Source organism: Natrix helvetica, assembly GCF_964273705.1.
Source record: "Natrix helvetica genome assembly, chromosome: 7".
In the NCBI taxonomy this organism is placed as follows: domain Eukaryota; kingdom Metazoa; phylum Chordata; class Lepidosauria; order Squamata; family Natricidae; genus Natrix; species Natrix helvetica.
The window spans coordinates 18,163,884-18,184,295 of NC_138558.1; the positions used below are offsets into that span (position 1 = coordinate 18,163,884).

A 20,412-nucleotide genomic window follows, 5' to 3' on the forward strand; every position below is an offset into this window, starting at 1 on the left:
TCAAAAGGCGTAATCCCTCCTAACCATACCTATGGGCTCCGAATCCAATGGCAATGTCTATTTTGCTCTGTGAATTCATGGAGAGCTAACCCTAACCCTAAGTAGAATTTTCCTCAATGGGATTTTCCCATGTATTTTGCCAGGAAATGTACATACATCCGACTCAAAAGGCGTGATCCCTCCTAACCATACCTATGGGCTCCGAATCCAATGGCGATGTCTGTTTTGCTGTGTGAATTCATGGAGAGCTAACCCTAACCCTAAGTAGAATTTTCCTCAATGGCAGTTTCCCATATATTTTGCCAGGAAATATACATAAGGCCGACACAAAAGGCGTGCCCCCTCCTAACCATACCTTTGGGCTCTGAATGCAATGGCGATGTCCGTTTTGTTCTGTGAACTCATGGAGAGCCCCCTCCTAACCATACTTACGGGCACCAAATCCAATGGCGATGTCCGTTTTGCTCTGTGAATTCATGGAGAGCTAAACCTAACCCTAAGTAGAATTTTCCCCAATGGGATTTCCCCATGTATTTTGCCAGGAAATGTACATAAGGCTGGCTCAAAAGGCGTGACTACTCCTTACCATACCTATGGGCTCTGAATCCAATGGCGATGTCTGTTTTGCTCTGTGAATTCATGGAGAGCTAACCCTAGCCCTAAGTAGAATTTTCCTCAATGGCAGTTTCCCATATATTTTGCCAGGAAATATACATAAGGCCGACACAAAAGGCGTACCCCCTCCTAACCATACCTTTGGGCTCCGAATCCAATGGCAATGTCTATTTTACTCTGTGAACTCATGGAGAGCCCCCTCCTAACCATACTTATGGGCACCAAATCCAATGGTGATGTCCGTTTTGCTCTGTGAATTCATGGAGAGCTAAACCTAACCCTAAGTAGAATTTTCCCCAATGGGATTTTCCCATGTATTTTCACAGGAAATGTACATAAGGATGGCTCAAAAGGCGTGACCCCTCCTAACCATACCTATGGGCTCTGAATCCAATGGCGATGTCCGTTTTGCTCTGTGAATTCATGGAGAGCTAACCCTAACCCTAAGTAGAATTTTCCCCAATGGGATTTTCCCATGTATTTTCCAGGAAATGTACATACATCTGACTCAAAAGGCGTGCCCCCTCCTAACCATACCTATGGGCTCCGAATCCAATGGCAATGTCTATTTTGCTCTGTGAATTCATGGAGAGCTAACCCTAACCCTAAGTAGAATTTTCCCCAATGGGATTTTCCCATATATTTTGCCAGGAAATGTACATACGTCCGACTCAAAAGGCGTGATCCCTCCTAACCATACCTATGGGCTCCGAATCCAATGGCAATGTCTATTTTGCTCTGTGAACTCATGGAGAGCCCCTTCCTAACCATACCTATGCGCACCAAATCCAATGGCGATGTCCGTTTTGCTCTGTGAGTTCATGGAGAGCTAACCTAAGTAGAATTTTCCCCAATGGGATTTTCCCATGTATTTTGCCAGGAAATGTATATAAGGCTGGCTCAAAAGGCGTGACTACTCCTTACCATACCTATGGGCTCTGAATCCAATGGCGATGTCTGTTTTGCTCTGTGAATTCATTGAGAGCTAACCCTAACCCTAAGTAGAATTTTCCTCAATGGCAGTTTTCCATATATTTTGCCAGGAAATATACATAAGGCCGACACAAAAGGTGTACCCCCTCCTAACCATACCTTTGGGCTCCGAATCCAATGGCAATGTCTATTTTGCTCTGTGAACTCATGGAGAGCCCCCTCCTAACCATACTTATGGGCACCAAATCCAATGGTGATGTCCGTTTTGCTCTGTGAATTCATGGAGAGCTAAACCTAACCCTAAGTAGAATTTTCCCCAATGGGATTTTCCCATGTATTTTCACAGGAAATGTACATAAGGATGGCTCAAAAGGCGTGACCCCTCCTAACCATACCTATGGGCTCTGAATCCAATGGCGATGTCCGTTTTGCTCTGTGAATTCATGGAGAGCTAACCCTAACCCTAAGTAGAATTTTCCCCAGTGGGATTTTCCCATGTATTTTGCCAGGAAATGTACATACATCTGACTCAAAAGGCGTGCCCCCTCCTAACCATACCTATGGGCTCCGAATCCAATGGCAATGTCTATTTTGCTCTGTGAATTCATGGAGAGCTAACCCTAACCCTAAGTAGAATTTTCCTCAATGGCAGTTTCCCATATATTTTGCCAGGAAATATACATAAGGCCGACACAAAAGGCGTGCCCCCTCCTAACCATACCTTTGGGCTCCGAATCCAATGGCAATGTCTATTTTGCTCTGTGAACTCATGGAGAGCCCCCTCCTAACCATACTTATGGGCACCAAATCCAATGGTGATGTCCGTTTTGCTCTGTGAATTGATGGAGAGCTAAACCTAACCCTAAGTAGAATTTTCCCCAATGGGATTTTCCCATGTATTTTCACAGGAAATGTACATAAGGATGGCTCAAAAGGCGTGACCCCTCCTAACCATACCTATGGGCTCTGAATCCAATGGCGATGTCCGTTTTGCTCTGTGAATTCATGGAGAGCTAACCCTAACCCTAAGTAGAATTTTCCCCAATGGGATTTTCCCATGTATTTTCCCAGGAAATGTACATACATCCGACTCAAAAGGCGTGCCCCCTCCTAACCATACCTATGGGCTCCGAATCCAATGGCAATGTCTATTTTGCTCTGTGAATTCATGGAGAGCTAACCCTAACCCTAAGTAGAATTTTCCCCAATGGGATTTTCCCCAATGGGATTTTCCCATGTATTTTGCCAGGAAATGTACATACATCCGACTCAAAAGGCGTGCCCCCTCCTAACCATACCTATGGGCTCCGAATCTAATGGCAATGTCTATTTTGCTCTGTGAATTCATGGAGAGATAACCCTAACCCTAAGTAGAATTTTCCCCAATGGGATTTTCCCATGTATTTTCCCAGGAAATGTACATAAGGCCCAGTGGTGGGTTCCTACCGGGTCGCGCGAACCGGTTGGAGAATGAACCCGGAAGTAATTTCCTGCCCCGCCCCCTTGGCGTTTTTTGCATCGGGGCTGACACCCCGCCACCACCGCTGCGCGGTGAGCGATGATTCCGGGGGCCATCCGGGAAGACGAGGAACGCGAGGGGGGACCCTGCCTCCCCACTGATGGCCGCGCAGAATCTCGACGCTGCTCCACGGAATCCTCCCGTTCCTCCTCTCAGCGATCTTTTGGGAAGGGAAAGAGCTGAGAGGGGGAAAAGCCTCCCATTGAAAAGAGCGCTGAGTGAGGTGGGGAATCCTCCCGTTCCTCCTCTCAACGATCTTTTGGGAAGGGAAAGAGCTGAGAGGGGGAAAAGCCTCCCATTGAAAACAGCGCTGAGTGAGGTGGGGATTCCTGCCCTTCCTCCTCTCAGCGATCTTTTGGGAAGGGAAAGAGCTGAGAGGGGGAAAAGCCTCCCATTGGAAACAGCGCTGAGTGAGGTGGGGAATCCTCCCCTTCCTCCTCTCAGCGATCTTTTGGGAAGGGAAAGAGCTGAGAGGGGGGAAAGCCTCCCATTGAAAACAGCTGAGTGAGGTGGGGAATCCTCCACTTCCTCCTCTCAGCGATCTTTTGGGAAGGGAATGAGCTGAGAGGGGGAAAGGCCTCCCATTGAAAACAGCGCTGAGTGAGGTGGGGAATCCTCCCGTTCCTCCTCTCAGTGATCGTTGGGGAAGGGAAAGAGCTGAGAGGGGGAAAAGCCTCCCATTGAAAACAGCGCTGAGTGAGGTGGGGAATCCTCCCCTTCCTCCTCTCAGCGATCTTTTGGGAAGGGAAAGAGCTGAGAGGGGGAAAAGCCTCCCATTGAAAACAGCGCTGAGTTTGGTGGGGAATCCTCCCGTTCCTCCTCTCAGCGATCTTTTGGGAAGGGAAAGAGCTGAGAGGGGGAAAAGCCTCCCATTGAAAACAGCGCTGAGTGAGGTGGGGAATCCTCCCGTTTCTCCTCTCAACGATCTTTTGGGAAGGGAGGCTTCTCAAAATGGGTTTCTCTTTGCACCCTTCAATTCGTCTCTCTCTCCCTCTGACGTCCCCCAATGGCTCAGCGTGAAAAACTGAGGGGAACCGTGCAGAGGAAGAGCAGGAGGAAGGAAAGGGGGGAGAGAAACGGGATGGGAGGAAGAGAGAGAGAGAAAGAGTGACACACAAAGGGGGGAAGTTGGGAGACCTCCCTCTAAATACTGATACCCTCTGCTTTTGGGGGGGAAAGGAGAGGAGGGTCTTTGGTGAACCTCTACCCCCTATTCCCCCTCTCCCAGTTAAGCCAGCTAGGTTTGGGACCCAGCCTTTCTAACTTCATTTGGGATCTTCTAACATCCCACTCCCACCCGGTCACATTGCTGGCAAGCCACTCCCACCCGGTCACATGGCCGGCAAGCCACTCCCACAAAGCAGGCCACACCCACAGAGTAGGTTCCAAAAATTTTTGAAACCCACCACTGTTCCACTGTATGTTCCGTCCCATAATTTGGTAGACTAGGTTGCCCTGATAAAAAGCACTTAACTTCACAGAAGGTTTTGTAGCCTTTTCAAGTGATCATATGGATGATTTTTTATTGAGAAAAAAAGTTTTGATTAATGTATTATTTATAGTCTGTTACATCCAGTGACTTTCCCCATCCACCCCACCCCACCCCAAATAAAATATTAAAACAGGAGACATTGATTCATCCCTGATCATGTACCTTCTACTGTTTCTCAGTCTGGGGAAAGGTATTGATTTTGATCATATACAACTTAGCTTCTGAGTTCAATACCTAATTTCATTAGGGTCTGAAGGATCCATCACTGCATTACCATTTGAAAGACTGGAGAGCCAGTCGGTTGTTTCCATTTTTGAAAATATGAATTTTGATTAGGCCTATATATTTATTCATTTTCCTGCCACAATGAAATCTGGATGTTTCTTCTTTTGCTGTAAGACCATGAGTTCCTTCTCAAAGATCCCCTGCCTCACCACATAGCTATTATCAATTTTAACACAAGCACTTGTAATTGCATTATTATTTTTTCTTTTGTTTTTAATTTCGAAAGCCCTAAATCTTTCTGTAACCTAATTCCCCATGATCTTTATGTCCCAAACCATTGCTATGTCCCAGGAGCCATTTTGGTGCAGTGTGTAGAATGTAGTATTGCAGGCTGATTCTGCCCACTTCTCCAGTTCGAGCCTGACCGGCTGAAGGTTGACTCAGCCTTCCATCCTTCCGAGGTTGGTAAAATGAGGACCCAAATTGTTGGGGGAAAGATGTTGACTCTGTAAATCGCTTAGAGAGTGCTGTAAAGCACTCTGAAGCGGTATATAAGTCTGAGAGCTATTACTGCTACCATTTTTTCTTCCTTTTTTCTGATAATCCTTGTCTATGCTTTAAGTTTCAAGTTCAGTTATTATAAAGCAATTTTGCCAGGAATCAGATGCAGATGGGTATAACTGTCCCTACTGATGGCTGATGCAATAATCTATGGGAGTGCGCGCACCCACACCCAAACACACACCGTTTACATATTCTGGCTTTGTAGGGCATGTTAAATTTGTTTTTCTCTAAAGCTAAGATTTTTTAAAAAAATAATTGTAATGTATTTGATGGCTCTACTATTGTTATTTTTATTCTGTCAAAAGTTGTATTTTCTGCAGTAGCTAGACTTGAAAACACAAGCACTCTGTATTATTCATATAAATCATATCTAGAGATCTAATGAATGGATTAGAAGCTCAGCACTCCCCTTCTGAAGCTACTCCTATCTGCGAAATACCTGAAGAATTTCAACAATCCGTACCGTCACCGCCACAACCACCACCACCACAAAGGTTGGCTCCTCTTTTGTGATTCCATCAGCTCACAGGCCACACTCATGACTAAATTATGTTATGAAAACTCATCTGCACCACGTAGTACTATAACCATTAATAATATCTTAAGAAGTCACAAGTACTCTTGATTAAGTAATTATCACATTTGATCATTATGTTTATCATCACTTTACTACCAATTACTATTAAATTCCAGGCTGTGGAGAAAGCTACAGTTGATTCTTTTTTTGCATAGAGGGCATGTTCACACACAATAACTCTTCATCTTCTTTTAACAACCCCATAGTTCCTTGTGGGGTGGAGTCTGGTCAACTGAATGGAGCTAACAGAGTGTTTTAATGGCCGGATGCCATTCCTGTCGCCAATGCGGAGTTTTGTTCAGCAGATACACTATATTGCCAAAAGTATTCGCTCACCCATCCACATAATCAGAAGCAGTTGTGAGCGAATACTTTTGGCAATATAGTGTATTCTCAGTGTGCCCAGAGAGAGAAATATCTGCCTCCACTTAGGATCGAACTCACAGCCTTCTGATTGTGAGGCAAGAGTTCTACCTCTAGGCCACTGCACCATTCCACGCAACAACTCTTCGTATGTTTTGTTGCTTAGTGCATGGAAAGTCGCTAAGTGGTAAAGAAGGCCAAGGGAAACATTGTGATCTTAGTTGTTAAGAAAAAAAGAGATTGTTATTTGATACTTCTCTATTGTAGGGTTAAACTGGAGACACAGAGTAGTACTAATATGTCAAAGTGACATGACATGCTTTTTTTCAGATTCTGTTAGGCCAAGATGAAACAATTTCTGTTCTAGATCTAATTAGGTTTGCATGCTGCATTTTTATTGAAACTTCCAGTATTAAAATGTAAAAATAAAGCTTCAACGTTAGCATAGATACTAATCAGGTGGTTCACTCTCAATTCAAACAATTTTTGCTATATAGCCAAACAAATGTATAGGTGTAGATTTTGAAAAAAAAATGTTTTGAACTTTGACTTATTCTCTGATTTGGGATGGAATGGAAACAAATTTCCATGAAACAGGGCAGAAGCAAATCCAACTAGTTCTGTGACCATAGAACCTGCTCTTACTACCATTTCTTCTACCACACTATCGGGACCTAATCCTTCTGCTCCATCTTTCAGGAGGTAAATACTTCATAGTTTCTTCAATATATTCTAATATGTTCTTCATTCACCTTGTTTTTCTATTACGTGATGTATTGTCTATATCTGAACAACAGTTGTATTGGTAGAATTCCATAAACTATTAGGAAATATTATCCCATAATAATAATGATCAAATATCTGAAGGAATATTGTATTATTCTGAATTTGTGTATGAACATTTTCAGTTTGTTGCAGAAAAATCTAATCCAGAAAGCACACACAGATAACTGATTCAGCTGGATTCATTGATTTCTTTATATACGTAAGAATAGATGAATAAATGTACAATACAAACAGGTGGTTTTCCTAAGTAAACACAAGGCAGGAGAGTTACAGGCAAACACAAGCAGTTAGTTTCATATCGGCAGACAAGCCCAGACAGACTGCTAATTTACTTCTCAGAGCAGCAGATTGCTTAAGTATCTGTTTTAATTCTCTGCACAGACTCATCTGTTTAAGCTGCCATTGGCTGACTTAGTTGCTATGCCTATTCATTGGCTGACCTTGTTACCATGTCTCTCCCAGTCATGAATATTTTAACAAACATCAATAGGAATTATATCACTTATAAAAGAGATATCTTGGAGTTCTAGTGGACAACCATTTAAATATGAGCCAGCAGTGTGCAGCAGCTGCCAAAAAAGCCAACCCAGTTCTAGGCTGCATCAACAGAGGGATAGAATCAAGATCACGTGAAGTGTTAATCCCACTTTATAATGCCTTGGTAAGGCCACACTTGGAATACTGCATTCAGTTTTGGTCGCCACGATGTAAAAAAGATGTGGAGACTCTAGAAAGAGTGCAGAGAAGAGCAACAAAGATGATTAGGGGACTGGAGACTAAAACATATGAAGAACGGTTGCAGGAACTGGGTATGTCTAGCTTAAGAGAAAGAAGGACTAGGGGAGACATGATAGCAGTGTTCCAATATCTCAGCAGTTGCCACAAAGAAGAGGGAGTCAAACTATTCTCCAAGGCACCTGAGGGTAGAACAAGAAGCAATGGGTGGAAACTAATCAAGGAGAGAAGCAACTTAGAACTGAGGGGAAACTTCCTGACAGTTAGAACAATTAATCAGTGGAACAGCTTGCCTCCAGAAGTTGTGAATGCCCCAACACTGGAAGTCTTTAAGAAGATGTTGGATAGCTATTTGTCTGGAACGGTATAGGGTTTCCTGCCTAGGCAGGGGGTTGGACTAGAAGACCTCCAAGGTCCCTTCCAACTCTACTATTGTATTATTGTATATATACAGTAATTATAAAATTAAGTGTCAGTTGTGGAATAAAAAATAAGATTAGTCTTTTAAATCATGTGGCACTTTTGTAGGCATAACTTAATTTTCATTTGTTCCAATAAAGGTAATCTAAATACAGAGACTACACAGATAGAAGTGCCTTCCCGATCTTGACTTAGTTCAAAACTTTAGTAGAATCAATTTTAGTAGTACTTGGACCATGTGGGAATTGAAAGGATTTCGGCTAAACTAGGAAATTAAAAAATTACCTAGAAAGAAGGCAAACTCCTGGTATTGCCAAAATATCCTTGAATAGATGCCATTCAATGGATGTGTGTTGATTCAAATGTTTACCTTTTTAATATTGTGTAAATCTGGAGATAATCCATTGTAAGGAATAAAGAGCTGTAAAGGTCAATGCACAATGTAGTCTATCCCAGCATTGTATCTACAGTTTTGACCAAATATTTGACGAAGCTTAGGATAAATATAGCTAGTGTTGTAAAGGAGCAATTTCTTTTAATAATTATTGAAGTAACTCCTTGATATGATATCGAATTACATGCAAAATACACTCTCCCTCTCTAATATGTTATACCAACATACAATACAAATATTAATATTTAAGGCCAAGCCAATTTTAATTGTATTATAAGTCTATAGCTAATGTTAGAAAACTTTATATTCTAAATTTGTACTATACATTTCTTTCTTCAGAGAACTTTTTATCAACAATCCTCTGGAAGCCTTACCCAAGGGTGCACCTCATCCACCCGTGACCATCCATATTCTGAGTATTAACAGCCAAGTAGCTACTGTGTCTAAAACAACATCGGTTATTGCTAGGTAGTTTCAAATCCATCAAATCGGATACTGTTTGTAAAATCATAGAGTGCATATTGTGGAAGGGATTTATCGATTATCCAGTCCAATCCCATCTGAGTGCAGGAATTCTTTACATAATTCTTAACCATGGTTATTCTGTACCATTTTTAAAATCCTATTTTAAAATTATTTAAAGAGATGAAATAATTTATTTAATATCTTTAAATAAAGATATTAAGATGGCAAATCTATCTATTAAGTTAGCAAAATGTTTGTCTATTAAGATAGCAAAATCTTTTGTCACCTTGGAAAACTAAGGGATAAGACAGATAAAATTATTTTCTTTTAAATAGTATCTTGTTTGATAGGAAAGTTTTCACACTTCCCTTACAGAGAGGGGATGCTCTGCATCTTTTCTGTGCCCACAGGAGAATTTTGTGTGATAAAATGTAGAAAGGAGCATTAAAAGTCTGCTAGAGGTTTAGTAATTTTTTTTGTAATATTCATCCTACTAAAGGTGTTTTATTCCACCAGATGGCAGCAGTTTATTGAATATAAAGAACAAACCTGTAGGTAGAATATTACAGAGTCCTTGAGATCATATGTTTGTGGCCCTTTATAGATAAAATAAAGATGTCAACACCTTCATACAGATATAATCTTTGATAGATTCATAAATTGCTATTAAAACCATAAGTTAGTATTTCATCAGTATCAATTCCTGTATAAAGAAAAAAGTTGCATATCATCTATATTTAATTTTCAGTGAAAAAAAATTATCCCCCCTAGAATCATATAATTTAGTCCTTTTTACTAATATCTGGATAACTTTTCTGTGGCATGTCAACTGATCTTGAGAGTGGCAAGAAAAATGAAATGCACAGGTACAGTATAGGTGGTACCTTGCTCAATAGTAGTAACTCTGAGAGGGATCTTGGAGTCCTAGTGGACAACCATTTAAATATGAGCCAGCCATGTGCAGCAGCTGCCAAAAAAGCCAACACAGTTCTAGGCTGCATCAACAGAGGGATGGAATCAAGATCACGTGAAGTGTTAATACCACTTTATAATGCCTTGGTAAGGCCACACTTGCAATACTGCATTCAGTTTTGGTCGCCACGATGTAGAAAAGATGTGGAGACTCTAGAAAGAGTGCAGAGAAGAGCAACAAAGATGATTAGGGGACGAGACTAAAACGGTTGCAGGAACTGGATATGTCTAGTTTAATGAAAAGAAGGACTAGGGGAGACATGATAGCAGTATTCCAATATCTCAGGAGTTGCCACAAAGAAGAGGGAGTCAAACTATTCTCCAAGGCACCTGAGGGCAGAACAAGAAGCAATGGGTGGAAACTAATCAAGGAGAAATTTCCTGACAGTTAGAACAATTAATCAGTGGAACAGCTTGCTTGCAGAAGTTGTGAATTCCCCAACACTAGAAGTCTTTAAGAAGATGTTGGATAGCCATTTGTCTGAAACGGTATAGGGTTTCCTGCCTAGGCAGGGGGTTGGACTAGAAGACCTCCAAGGTCCCTTCCAACTCTGCTATTGTATTGATGCATACCTTGATATGGTGCTCCTACCTGCCAAATGTTGTGAAAGGATTGTAACATCTAATGTTAGAGAAAGAAAGTGGTCCTAGGCACATCTCAGATATGGGAAAGGCAACCATGATTATATTTTCCTTTATTTCCTAGAAAGTGGATTATTTTAAGAGAAAGAAAGAACATTTGATAATCTTAAATGTGAGATTCATGTATACCATCCTTCTCCAATCTGCAGGAGGTCCATAGTGGTAGACTTTAATTTTTAGAATCCCTAGTAATAGGACCATTGCTGAGAGAATTTTGGGAATTTTTAAAATCCGGAAAGTGCTTAGGTTTGGAAAGACTGTTCTAGATCAGGGGTCTCCAACCTTGGCAACTTTACGACTTGTGGACTTCAACTGCAGAAGGTCTCCAAGGTTGGAGACTCCTATTCTAGATCACAGGTCCTTCAATGTTTATGTTAGTTCTTTATAAAAAAGCCTCCAGTGCTTTAATTATTTGCTTTAGTTATTAAGCAATTAATACAGTGTCTGCTTAAACCTAACTCTTAATTGATTAAGGTCAAGAAGACTAAAAACTCGGTCTTCTGAACTGATTGCCCCAGTTCCAGAGTTGGGGACAAATGAAGCTGATCATAAGAAGGATCCACCCATGATGAGTACTGTGGGAACTCAGACCTTTGAACCACTAGTACTTTCTCTTGCTTCTATGGAATCTACTTTGTCAGCCCAGCCTGAGAAATCTACATTGGAGTCCCCATTTGCTGGCAGGTATTCATATCCTGGCATTATTAACACTTGCTTAAAAGAGTTGGAGATTCCTTGTTTATGTTATGGTTGTGTGCAACAGTTATGATAAGGCAGAAGATTAGCTGCTATCTACCTATCTTAGTTTTCTACCAAGGCAGAGATTGAAAACAGTATTTATCTTCCAAAGTATCAGCATGTTCACATACAAGTATCTCCAGTGAAGATAAAATGTTAGTAAAAAAAAAAACATATGAATGACTATTATTTCAGTAGAAATAAGTCCTTCACCAAACAGACTGAATATAACAAATCTCTTTGAAACTTAATACTAAGCAGTAGCAACTTTACCTACAGTATATTGATTTTTTTTCCCTGGGAGCGCAGCATCTTGAAATTATATTTACTCCCAAGAACTTCTTAAGGGAGAGTTGAATAGTTTCATACATTTTTCTTCATTACTAATATTTTTTTTTTCTGTGAGAGATCAGCTACATTTTTAAACACCTGAAGTGAATTATTCTTTAAACACGATTAACTATTGATCCAAATCATCTGGAATAAAATGTGCTATGTTAAACTCGGGGGGGGGGGGGAAGCGATCAGACATTGTATGCTTTTTTTTAAAAAAAAACTTTTTGATAAAACCTTTGTGCTGACTTCAAGCTTTAATGTAAGAATGCAAACGTGTAGCTTAGATGCTGCTCTTCATTTGGGAATGATAAAAAATAAATCCCTTCATTCAAGCTACCGCATTTTAGTAAGATGGAAGAGCCTTTTTCTCCCCTATGAAAACTTCACAAAGCGTCCAGACTAATCTGTTGGTGCCTGACAACTGGCAGTAGGTAGAATCGAAGTGAAAGGATAGGTAGAATCAGAATAGGGGTGGGCTTCAAAAATTTCAGCAATGAGATTTTTGCTAGGTGGGCGTGGCCATGGTGGGCGTGGCTTAGTCGGCCTCCTGCACCACAGCTGGGGGGGTGGGGCGTTTTCGCCTTCCCCAGGCTCTGGAGGCTTTCTTCAAGCCTCTGGGAGGGTGGAAACTGCTTCCTCCCGTTTCTGCCTTCCGGAACTTCTGGGAAACCCGTTTTCCCCCCTTCCCAAGCCTCAGCATGGGCCCTGCACTTACCTCACATCCAAGGGAGAGGTGGGGTGGGGCTAGGCAGGGGTGGGATTTGGAGTTTCTCCGAACTGGCCGTAACTTTAGCGATGGGTTCTCCCAAACCTGGGCAAACCCATAACAGCCCAGCCCTGGATCAGACCCGTAACTTCTTTTTCCCCACACTGTTTTTCTGTTCAAATTCTTGCTCCATCTCCAGCTAGCTTCCAGAAGACAGTTATTTTTATAAATATTTGAACTGATAATCTTATAGAGGATTTCTGAAATTAAGCTGGAGACTGTGTAAACTTAGACGCAGAAATATATTCACTATGGAGTTGAATAGTATAAGGAGTTGAAGACTCCTTATACCAGGGGTGTCCAAACTTGGGAATTTTAAGACTTGTGGACTTCAACTCCCAGAATTCCCCAGCCAGCTGGCTGGGGAATTCTGGGAGTTGAAGTCCACAAGTCTTAAAGTTCCCAAGTTTGGACACCCCTGCCTTATACTATTGTACTGGCTTAGTGCAATTCCAATCATACACCAACTGTATATAAATAAAGGATGCTTCAGCCACCTAATGAGGATGCTTTAAATAAGTACATATGTAACACCAGTCAGGCTGGTATTTGGGTCATGTATTTCAATCATAATCCGTTGCATTTTTTAAAAAATTAAAAAGAGATTACATTATTAATGCTCAGTGCTTAATAATGTCCTTCAGAGCAATGCTACTCAAGCTGCAAAACCAAGTCCATTACACATTAACTGGACACAGGTCCCACTAAATAAATTAGGAAAACTAAGACTATAAAGCTGTGTTTCTAATGTTAGCATTTGGAAGACGTCAGGCAACCTAAATGCAATTTTCCAAAAATGTCAAGGGTAGAAAGTATACGAGAATATAAGACTCTTATTTATACACTTGCTAACATAGGCAAATTTCAAGGTGATGTTTCTATTAAGGAACAGTTTATCAACGTTTCTGAAAAAGTTGGTACATTTGTGTGCTGCTATCCCTTTCAGGGTTTTTTTTTTTTTGTTGTTTTGAAATTGTATGCATAACCTCTGCTTATCTACAGTTATCTCAGATTCGATTTCGTTTTCTCCCCTTGGACTGAATCTTGTATCATAGGAAATTGCTATTGGAAAATCCATTGGGAAGTTGTTTAACCCGTCCTCAAATGCCCTTCACTTCATTTCCAGTGGAGGCAACAACGCATGTTAGGAGCAATGCCGCTGTTACTGTATCTGCCGCTGTTTCGATGCGTTCCAGGTAGACATTATGTCGGAAAGGAATATCAGAGAAGCTCAAATAGCACAGAAGCACAGAAATATGTGAGATGTAGTTCTGAGTGCTTTTAAGATAAGAAGATGGATCATGTGCTAAAGTCTCAATTTATTTCCCCCCCCCCCTTTTTTTGGGAATAGATCAATTAATCGTGTGATTAAGTCTCAATTTACTCCCTTTTTTCTTGGAATAGTTCAATTAATTGGATTTACAGTAGAGAAAATTGCAGGGTTCTTGCTGCTCTCAGAACTTGGTTGTTTTCTTGCAGACAGTTCATTGCCTAAGCTAGGTAATACCATCAGTGCTAGCCACTGAAAATTGTCTCCAGTAATATAATCTGTCACATATATGTACATATGTATATATCTGGTCTCTTCTATCCCAGTGAGTAGGATTTTATGATAATTCTGATTTTATCTTGAATTGATTGCCCTGAACAAAAACTCTAAGTCTATCACCTTTAGATTTTGTAAAGGAGTTATAATCGGGAAGTAAGGGGGAATTATTCTAATTATTTAAATGAATTCATAGAAGGTAATTGAGCAGCTTCTGTGTTTGAAATTTAAGTAACTCTTTGACCTAACTTTCTAATTTTGACATATCAATTTTGCTGAAACCTGAATTATCCTGTTGGCATATAATTCTAGTTAGGCAGTCTCCGAAGCTAAGTGGGGTTGGTCCCAATTAGCGCTTCGTCAAGGGACCAGCTGGTAGCTTACCTGGGAAATTGGAAGAGGCCCTTAATTGAATCAGTATAAATTGAACTTAAAGCTTTCTTTATGTATTTTAATAATAGTGCAGTATTTCATGAAGTCATCGTACATAATTTCCAAGTTCACAATTGTCATAAACATTAATATATTTTGCCAAGATTGATGTGTTCAATATGTCATAGAAAACAGGATGAGGAGACTTTTGCAGATTTAGTAAGGTTTTAGTAAGATCAAGTAAGGTTTTAGTAAGATCTTGGATTCTTTTATCCAAGATCAGGGAGCATTACTTGGTATAATATACGTTGATTAGTTGATTGATTGATTGATTGACTTGCAATGCATGTAGTACCCAGGTACTAGATAATGAAAGGCAATTTTCCTTCTTGGTTTTAGCATGAATAGCTTTCTATTTATTTCATTATAACTAGTTTTCCTTCTATTTTCTCTTCAAATATTTACTAGACTGCCAGATCATAGTAGCTATCGTTCTCTGTTGGATGCTCTTCTCATTACTCCTATTATTAAACCCCCACTTCTGGAAAGCACAAGGCCATCAAGGAAATCTACAAGTGTTCTGGAAGTACAAAAGAAATGGAGGTAGTAAAAATATAGCAAATTGTCTCAGCCACTTTTACCTCATCCTCATCATTATATCTAACTCACTGGCTCTTTGGATTTTTTTGAATTTCAACCCCACTTGCACTATTGCAGCAAAAGTTATGCATTTCTTTTTGCTCTTCATTTTAAAAACTAAGGAAGGTATGTCACTGGTTTATTTACACAAAAACTTTTGTGCATGAGTAGCAATCACTCACTACTAGCATAGTATCTGCATCGGACTAATGGAGTGAGAGAGAAAAGTCATATTTTAATGTTAAGACTGTGCTAAAACATTTCAGTCATTACAGCAAAATGTTTTATAAATGGCTCGTGTCCATTGCTGGTACCAGTCGTGTTATTCAAATCAGGTTAATTTAAGAAATTTTAGGTTGGTGGTGGTCCTCCAACTCATTTTGAATTTATGATGTGATTCATGGCACAGGACCATTTTCCCTTATTTAAAAAGTATGACCTTTCAGTTAACTCCAAGGTGGGAAAATATTACTAGAGTGGAATCAATAGGTCTGGATTGAGGTACTGGCAGAATTCCTCCAGTGTGGAAACCACATGTTGTTCTAAAGAAGTATTCTTAGAACAGAGAGCCTTTTTTTCTCCTATTCCCCTGATATTTACTGACTTAGTCTGACTGCAATAGTTGGGAAATGGGACAGCAAATAAAAGATTATTCACACATTTGCCACCTACTCCATAAAGAGCTTCACGTTTCCTGGTGGGGTGGTGCATTTTGCTTTGTGTCATATTTTCTGACCACAGCTATGATAACATGAGAACCAACTTTTCTGGCAAGTTTTATTTTAACCAACAAAGCAGAGGTTTTGATGATTTAGATGCAGCTCACTCATTTATTGTGTCTAATAAACTAGTTCCTTAGGGACACTTGGATGATTTCACTGTTAAAATGTTTTATAAGTACATATTATTCAGATTATCAAAATGTGAGCATATAAAAGCTTATTTTGTGAAAATTTAAAAAAACCTTCGTATCTTCTCCATGACCAGTAAAAAGTCTTTTCTTTTCTTTCTTTCTTTCTTTCTTTCTTTCTTTCTTTCTTTCTTTCTTTCTTTCTTTCTTTCTTTCCTTCCTTCCTTCCTTCCTTCCTTCCTTCCTTCCTTTCTTTCTTTCTTTCTTTCTTTCTTTTATGCTGACTCTGTAAACCGCTAAGAGAGGGCTGTAAAGCACTGTAAAGCGGTATATAAGTCTGCTGTTGTTATATGATCTTCCCCAAATCTGAGTTCATGTTACCTTTGAGTTAACCTCGTAATGTATGAAAATGCCACTCTCTGTATTTAACAATAGCAAGATATAGAAAACTTTGGAAGAATAAAAAACCTTTTCTACTTGTGAATGAATAAGAAAATAGTGCAACTATTTTCAACAATAAAATGCAACTTTGCCATGAAAGCAACACGTCAACCAAACAAAAACTTTATGGCCTGTGCCTTTTAACTAACAGTTATACCTGCCATGTTCTGACAGCACATATAATATCCTTCTGACCACTGCCATATCTTCGTAGTTTTGTATTCCTTGTTGATGGTTACTTTGAACTGAGTGAATCTTTGAAGATTCTGAGAAACAACTCTTCACTTGCTCTTCCTGAATTTTGCTGTAGACACATCCAGAAAACCTCAAGAGATGTAAATTAGGCATGCCTTTTAGATGACTGTTGCATACGAAGTTTGCGCACCCCTCCCCATACTGTGTGTTTCAAGAAAACTCTAGGTCAACCTTAAACACTCAAAGAGCCACAAAGGTTCTCATCAGAAGCTCCCCGTTTAATTCTGGAGCCAACTGGAAGTCCGGTTCCCCCATCATAGAGTCTCCTAGTACGGCATCCTTTTTCCTCTGCAGTTGTTAATCAGTTGTGTCCTTTGTTAAGTGAAACTTAGGGGGTGCTTCTGGATGAGGGAGATCTGACACAGGCCATGTGATAGGAGGGGTATGCTACAGTGTGATGAAAAACCCCAGCTGCCCCAGCCAAGCCTTGCATTGCACTGCCCATCACTTGCCACCCACAATGGTACCTTGCACCATTCTCAAGATGCAGTTGCCGAAGAAGGGGAAAACAGAAAAGAAAATATTAAATATATAAGTATATATCCAAAAGCAAGATATAAAGGGGGGGGGGAATATAGTTAGGATAGATTAGCGAAGGTAAGGGAATAAGAAGTGATATCAAATTATATTTGGGTTTGCGGAGATACCATCCCAAGGAAACATAGACTGAGATCTGAAAGAGACACCTACAATAATAGAAAAGAAAGAGAGAAAGGAGGAGAAAATGAAAGGAAGATGGGGGAAAGAAGAAAGAGGTGAGGTGAGGAGGATGGAAGGAAGAGAATGAGAGAGGGGAGGAAGAGGAAGAGTAGGAGTAAGAGAAAGGGAAGGGAAGAAGGAAGGGGAAGGAGAGGAAGAAGGAAGAAAGTAGAGAAGGGAAAGAGGGAGAAAAGAAAGGGAAAATAAGGTGGTGTTACAACAGGAGGAAGGGATGGTAAATAAAGCAACCCAAACTCTATATTATAACCTATTAAATGAAATAATAAATGTATAAGAATGATAAATGTAAAGAAGAATAACAATTATGTGAATGTATACTTAAAATGGTATGTAAGAGAATAAAAAAAAATTCTGGGGGGAAAAAAGATGCAGTTGTTCCTGCTATCCAGTGCTCGAGGTGTTTCCTTCTGTGGACACATTCACACGACCCATCTGAAGCAGCTACCAGTTGCATCAAGCCTTCCTTTCTGGAACCTATTCATGTAGGCTTCTGAAGCCTGCAAAACCCTGGCACACTGTAGAAACCCAGGACAACTTTGAAAGACTTCAGAGACTCCACAAGAGTTCACACACAGCTTCCAAATGTTTCCCAAGTTGTGTAGGGCTTCTGAAGTCCCCCAAAAGGCAAATCCTACTGTGGAAGTCTTTGGAACCCTGGTCTGACTGAGTCCCAAGACTTCCCAACTTTCATGAGGCCTCCAAAACCACTTGAAATTCCGTGAGACCTCCAAAGCCTTCCAAAGTTGAATCACATTGTCCTGAAGTTCTGCACAAACAGGTTCCGAAAAAGAAGACCTGACGTGACCAAGCTGCCTTGGAGATGTTGTAGACACTTCACCACAGCAGCAGAAAAACAACTGAAAATAAGCAGCATATGGTAGATCCTCAAGAGGACTGCGCAGTGGAGCAATTGCACCATTACTCAACTCTTGTGTACCTTAAGAATTGAGGTCTCCAACCCCCGGTCCGTGGACCAGGACTGGTCCGCAGCATGCCAGAAACAGGCCACACAAACGAGAACCCAATCCATGGAACGTAGGCAGTACATGAAACCAAGCCCCCTCCGGTCCACAGAAAAACTCTCTCCATGGACCTGGTCTCTGGTGCCCTAAAAGCTGGGGACCACTGCTTTAGAGAATGATGCAAGGTGATATTTGTGAGTGGCAGTGGCAGAAATAGGGTACCTGTGCAGATACCTGTGCCTGAAAGAGCTGAAAGCTACTTTAGGCTCAGTGGTATGGTTAAGTACCACTTTATAGAGTAGGGGTGTCAAACTCGTGGCCAGTGAGTCAGATGCATCATACGCTGGCCACACCTACCCTTGTTTTAACGAAGGGGGGGGAGTCACAATACCTCACGTGACAACAACGTGACACCGCAAGTTTGATGTCTCTATTTATAGAGTAACCAAGCCGGAGATGGAGATAGGTAAGGGAGTTGTAGCACCCCACCATGATTATGGTGGGCGCATGCTGCCAGTGCCCAAATTTTGATCATGTGACTGTTACAATGCTACAATGGCTGTAACCTCGGGCAGCAGTCATAGCTGCTTTCGCTCAGCACCGTTATAATTTCAAATGGTTGCTGAACGAACGATTGTAAGTTGAGGACTACATGTGATCCTACTGACATCTTTGTAAATTTTAATTTCATACAAAAAAAAATGATTATTGTTTGGAATGAAGTTAAAAAGCTGCTTTTCCAAAATACTTTGGATCGGAGGAAAAAGACAGAATAGCTTTGAATGATTTGGATTTTTAGACTTTTGCATACTCTTTTATCAGCCAAACAATCTCGAGTCATTTTGTCTTCTTATTTATATTCCCCACTTCTATTTTTTCATATGCCTAGCAGTTCTTTCTTTTTCTTTAGATTCTGCTAGAACAATGTTGCCTTTAGCAATATAAACATTAATCTTTGTAATTTTACAGTGTAGAGTTATTTAAAAGGAGAGAAATACGAATCTCTTCTGTAGAATTTCGTCTTTGTGTTTTTTGTGAGTCTGGCACCAAGCATTTTTTATGTTGCCACATCCAGGCAATTTTTCCAAATATTTTTCTCATAGCCGCAAACATTGTGAAACAATGGTTATATTTTAAGAATAGTTTCCTTTGTTTAAAATTCCACAAATTGCAAAACACAGAATATTTTTTTAAAAAATTTAAAATAAATATTTCAAAAATAACAATTTTAGCTGTATTTAAGTGAAGCCGTTCCTTAATATTTAGTTCAAAAGTTGATTCCACATTAACTCTTAAAATTGAAGAAATCTGGATGGTTTCATCAATGGCCATTTAGAAGTGACACTTCATGGAAAGTCTGACATCTTACGACCTATCATCATGGCCTAACATTTGGTAAATCAGGGTTCCCAGACCAGTGGTTTTCTTATGATATTGAGTAAGAAAACGGCATGGATATCTTTCAACTTTTCTAGTTCATCCTGCTCACTCCCAGAATTATAATGAGTGACAGTGTTTCTTAACAATTAAAATTGGGATCTATATAAAATTTATAAAAGGACTCAAATAGGTTGAAAAGATTTTTTGCTATCAGAGTTGAAGTCATTTCTTTTGTAACTGAGATGCTTTTTAGATTGAATATCAGAATCTGATTTAAAATTCTCATCCATCATGGGCTTATGACTGTGATGGCGAACCTATGGCCTGCGTGCCACAGGTGGTATGTGGAGCCATCTCTGAGGGCATGCAAGCCGGTACCCAAAATCAGCTGCAGCAAGCATGCGCGCGCCAGCCAGCTGATTTTCAGCCTTTGAAGGGCCAGGGGAGGCCATTTTCACCCTCCCCAGGCTTCAGGAAAGCCTCCAAAGCCTAGGGCCTGCAGGGCCTACAGGAAGTTTGGAAACAGGCTGTTTCCGGCCTCCCGGGGGGCGGCGCAGGCTGTTTTCCCTCTCCGCAAGCTTTAATGGGGTCATGCACACATGCACAGGGGTCGGGGCAGCAAGCGGGTCATGCGCAGATGTGCAGGGTGTGGGGCGGGATTGAATTATGGGGTGGCGTGCGTGCTTTTGACACCCGAGCCAAAAA

General features: G+C 40.6%; 1 protein-coding gene across 7 annotated transcripts in view; it reads left to right on the forward strand.

Moving 5' to 3' along the window:
* Window positions 1–20,412, forward strand: part of PDLIM5 (PDZ and LIM domain 5) — a 243,581-nt gene that overhangs the window by 181,811 nt on the left and 41,358 nt on the right. Inside the window, exons 2-7 of one of the 7 annotated variants that reach the window (XM_081960461.1) lie at window positions 5,723–5,842; window positions 6,886–6,990; window positions 8,963–9,091; window positions 11,177–11,386; window positions 13,598–13,738; window positions 14,929–15,063. The exons of 5 other annotated variants lie outside the window; for them this stretch is intronic. In XM_081960461.1, coding sequence (XP_081816587.1) covers window positions 5,730–5,842; window positions 6,886–6,990; window positions 8,963–9,091; window positions 11,177–11,386; window positions 13,598–13,738; window positions 14,929–15,063 — 833 coding nt within the window. In that variant the 5' untranslated portion in view covers window positions 5,723–5,729. The remainder of the gene's footprint in view (window positions 1–5,722; window positions 5,843–6,885; window positions 6,991–8,962; window positions 9,092–11,176; window positions 11,387–13,597; window positions 13,739–14,928; window positions 15,064–20,412) is intronic. One more of the 7 variants, XM_081960462.1, reaches the window with a different exon arrangement.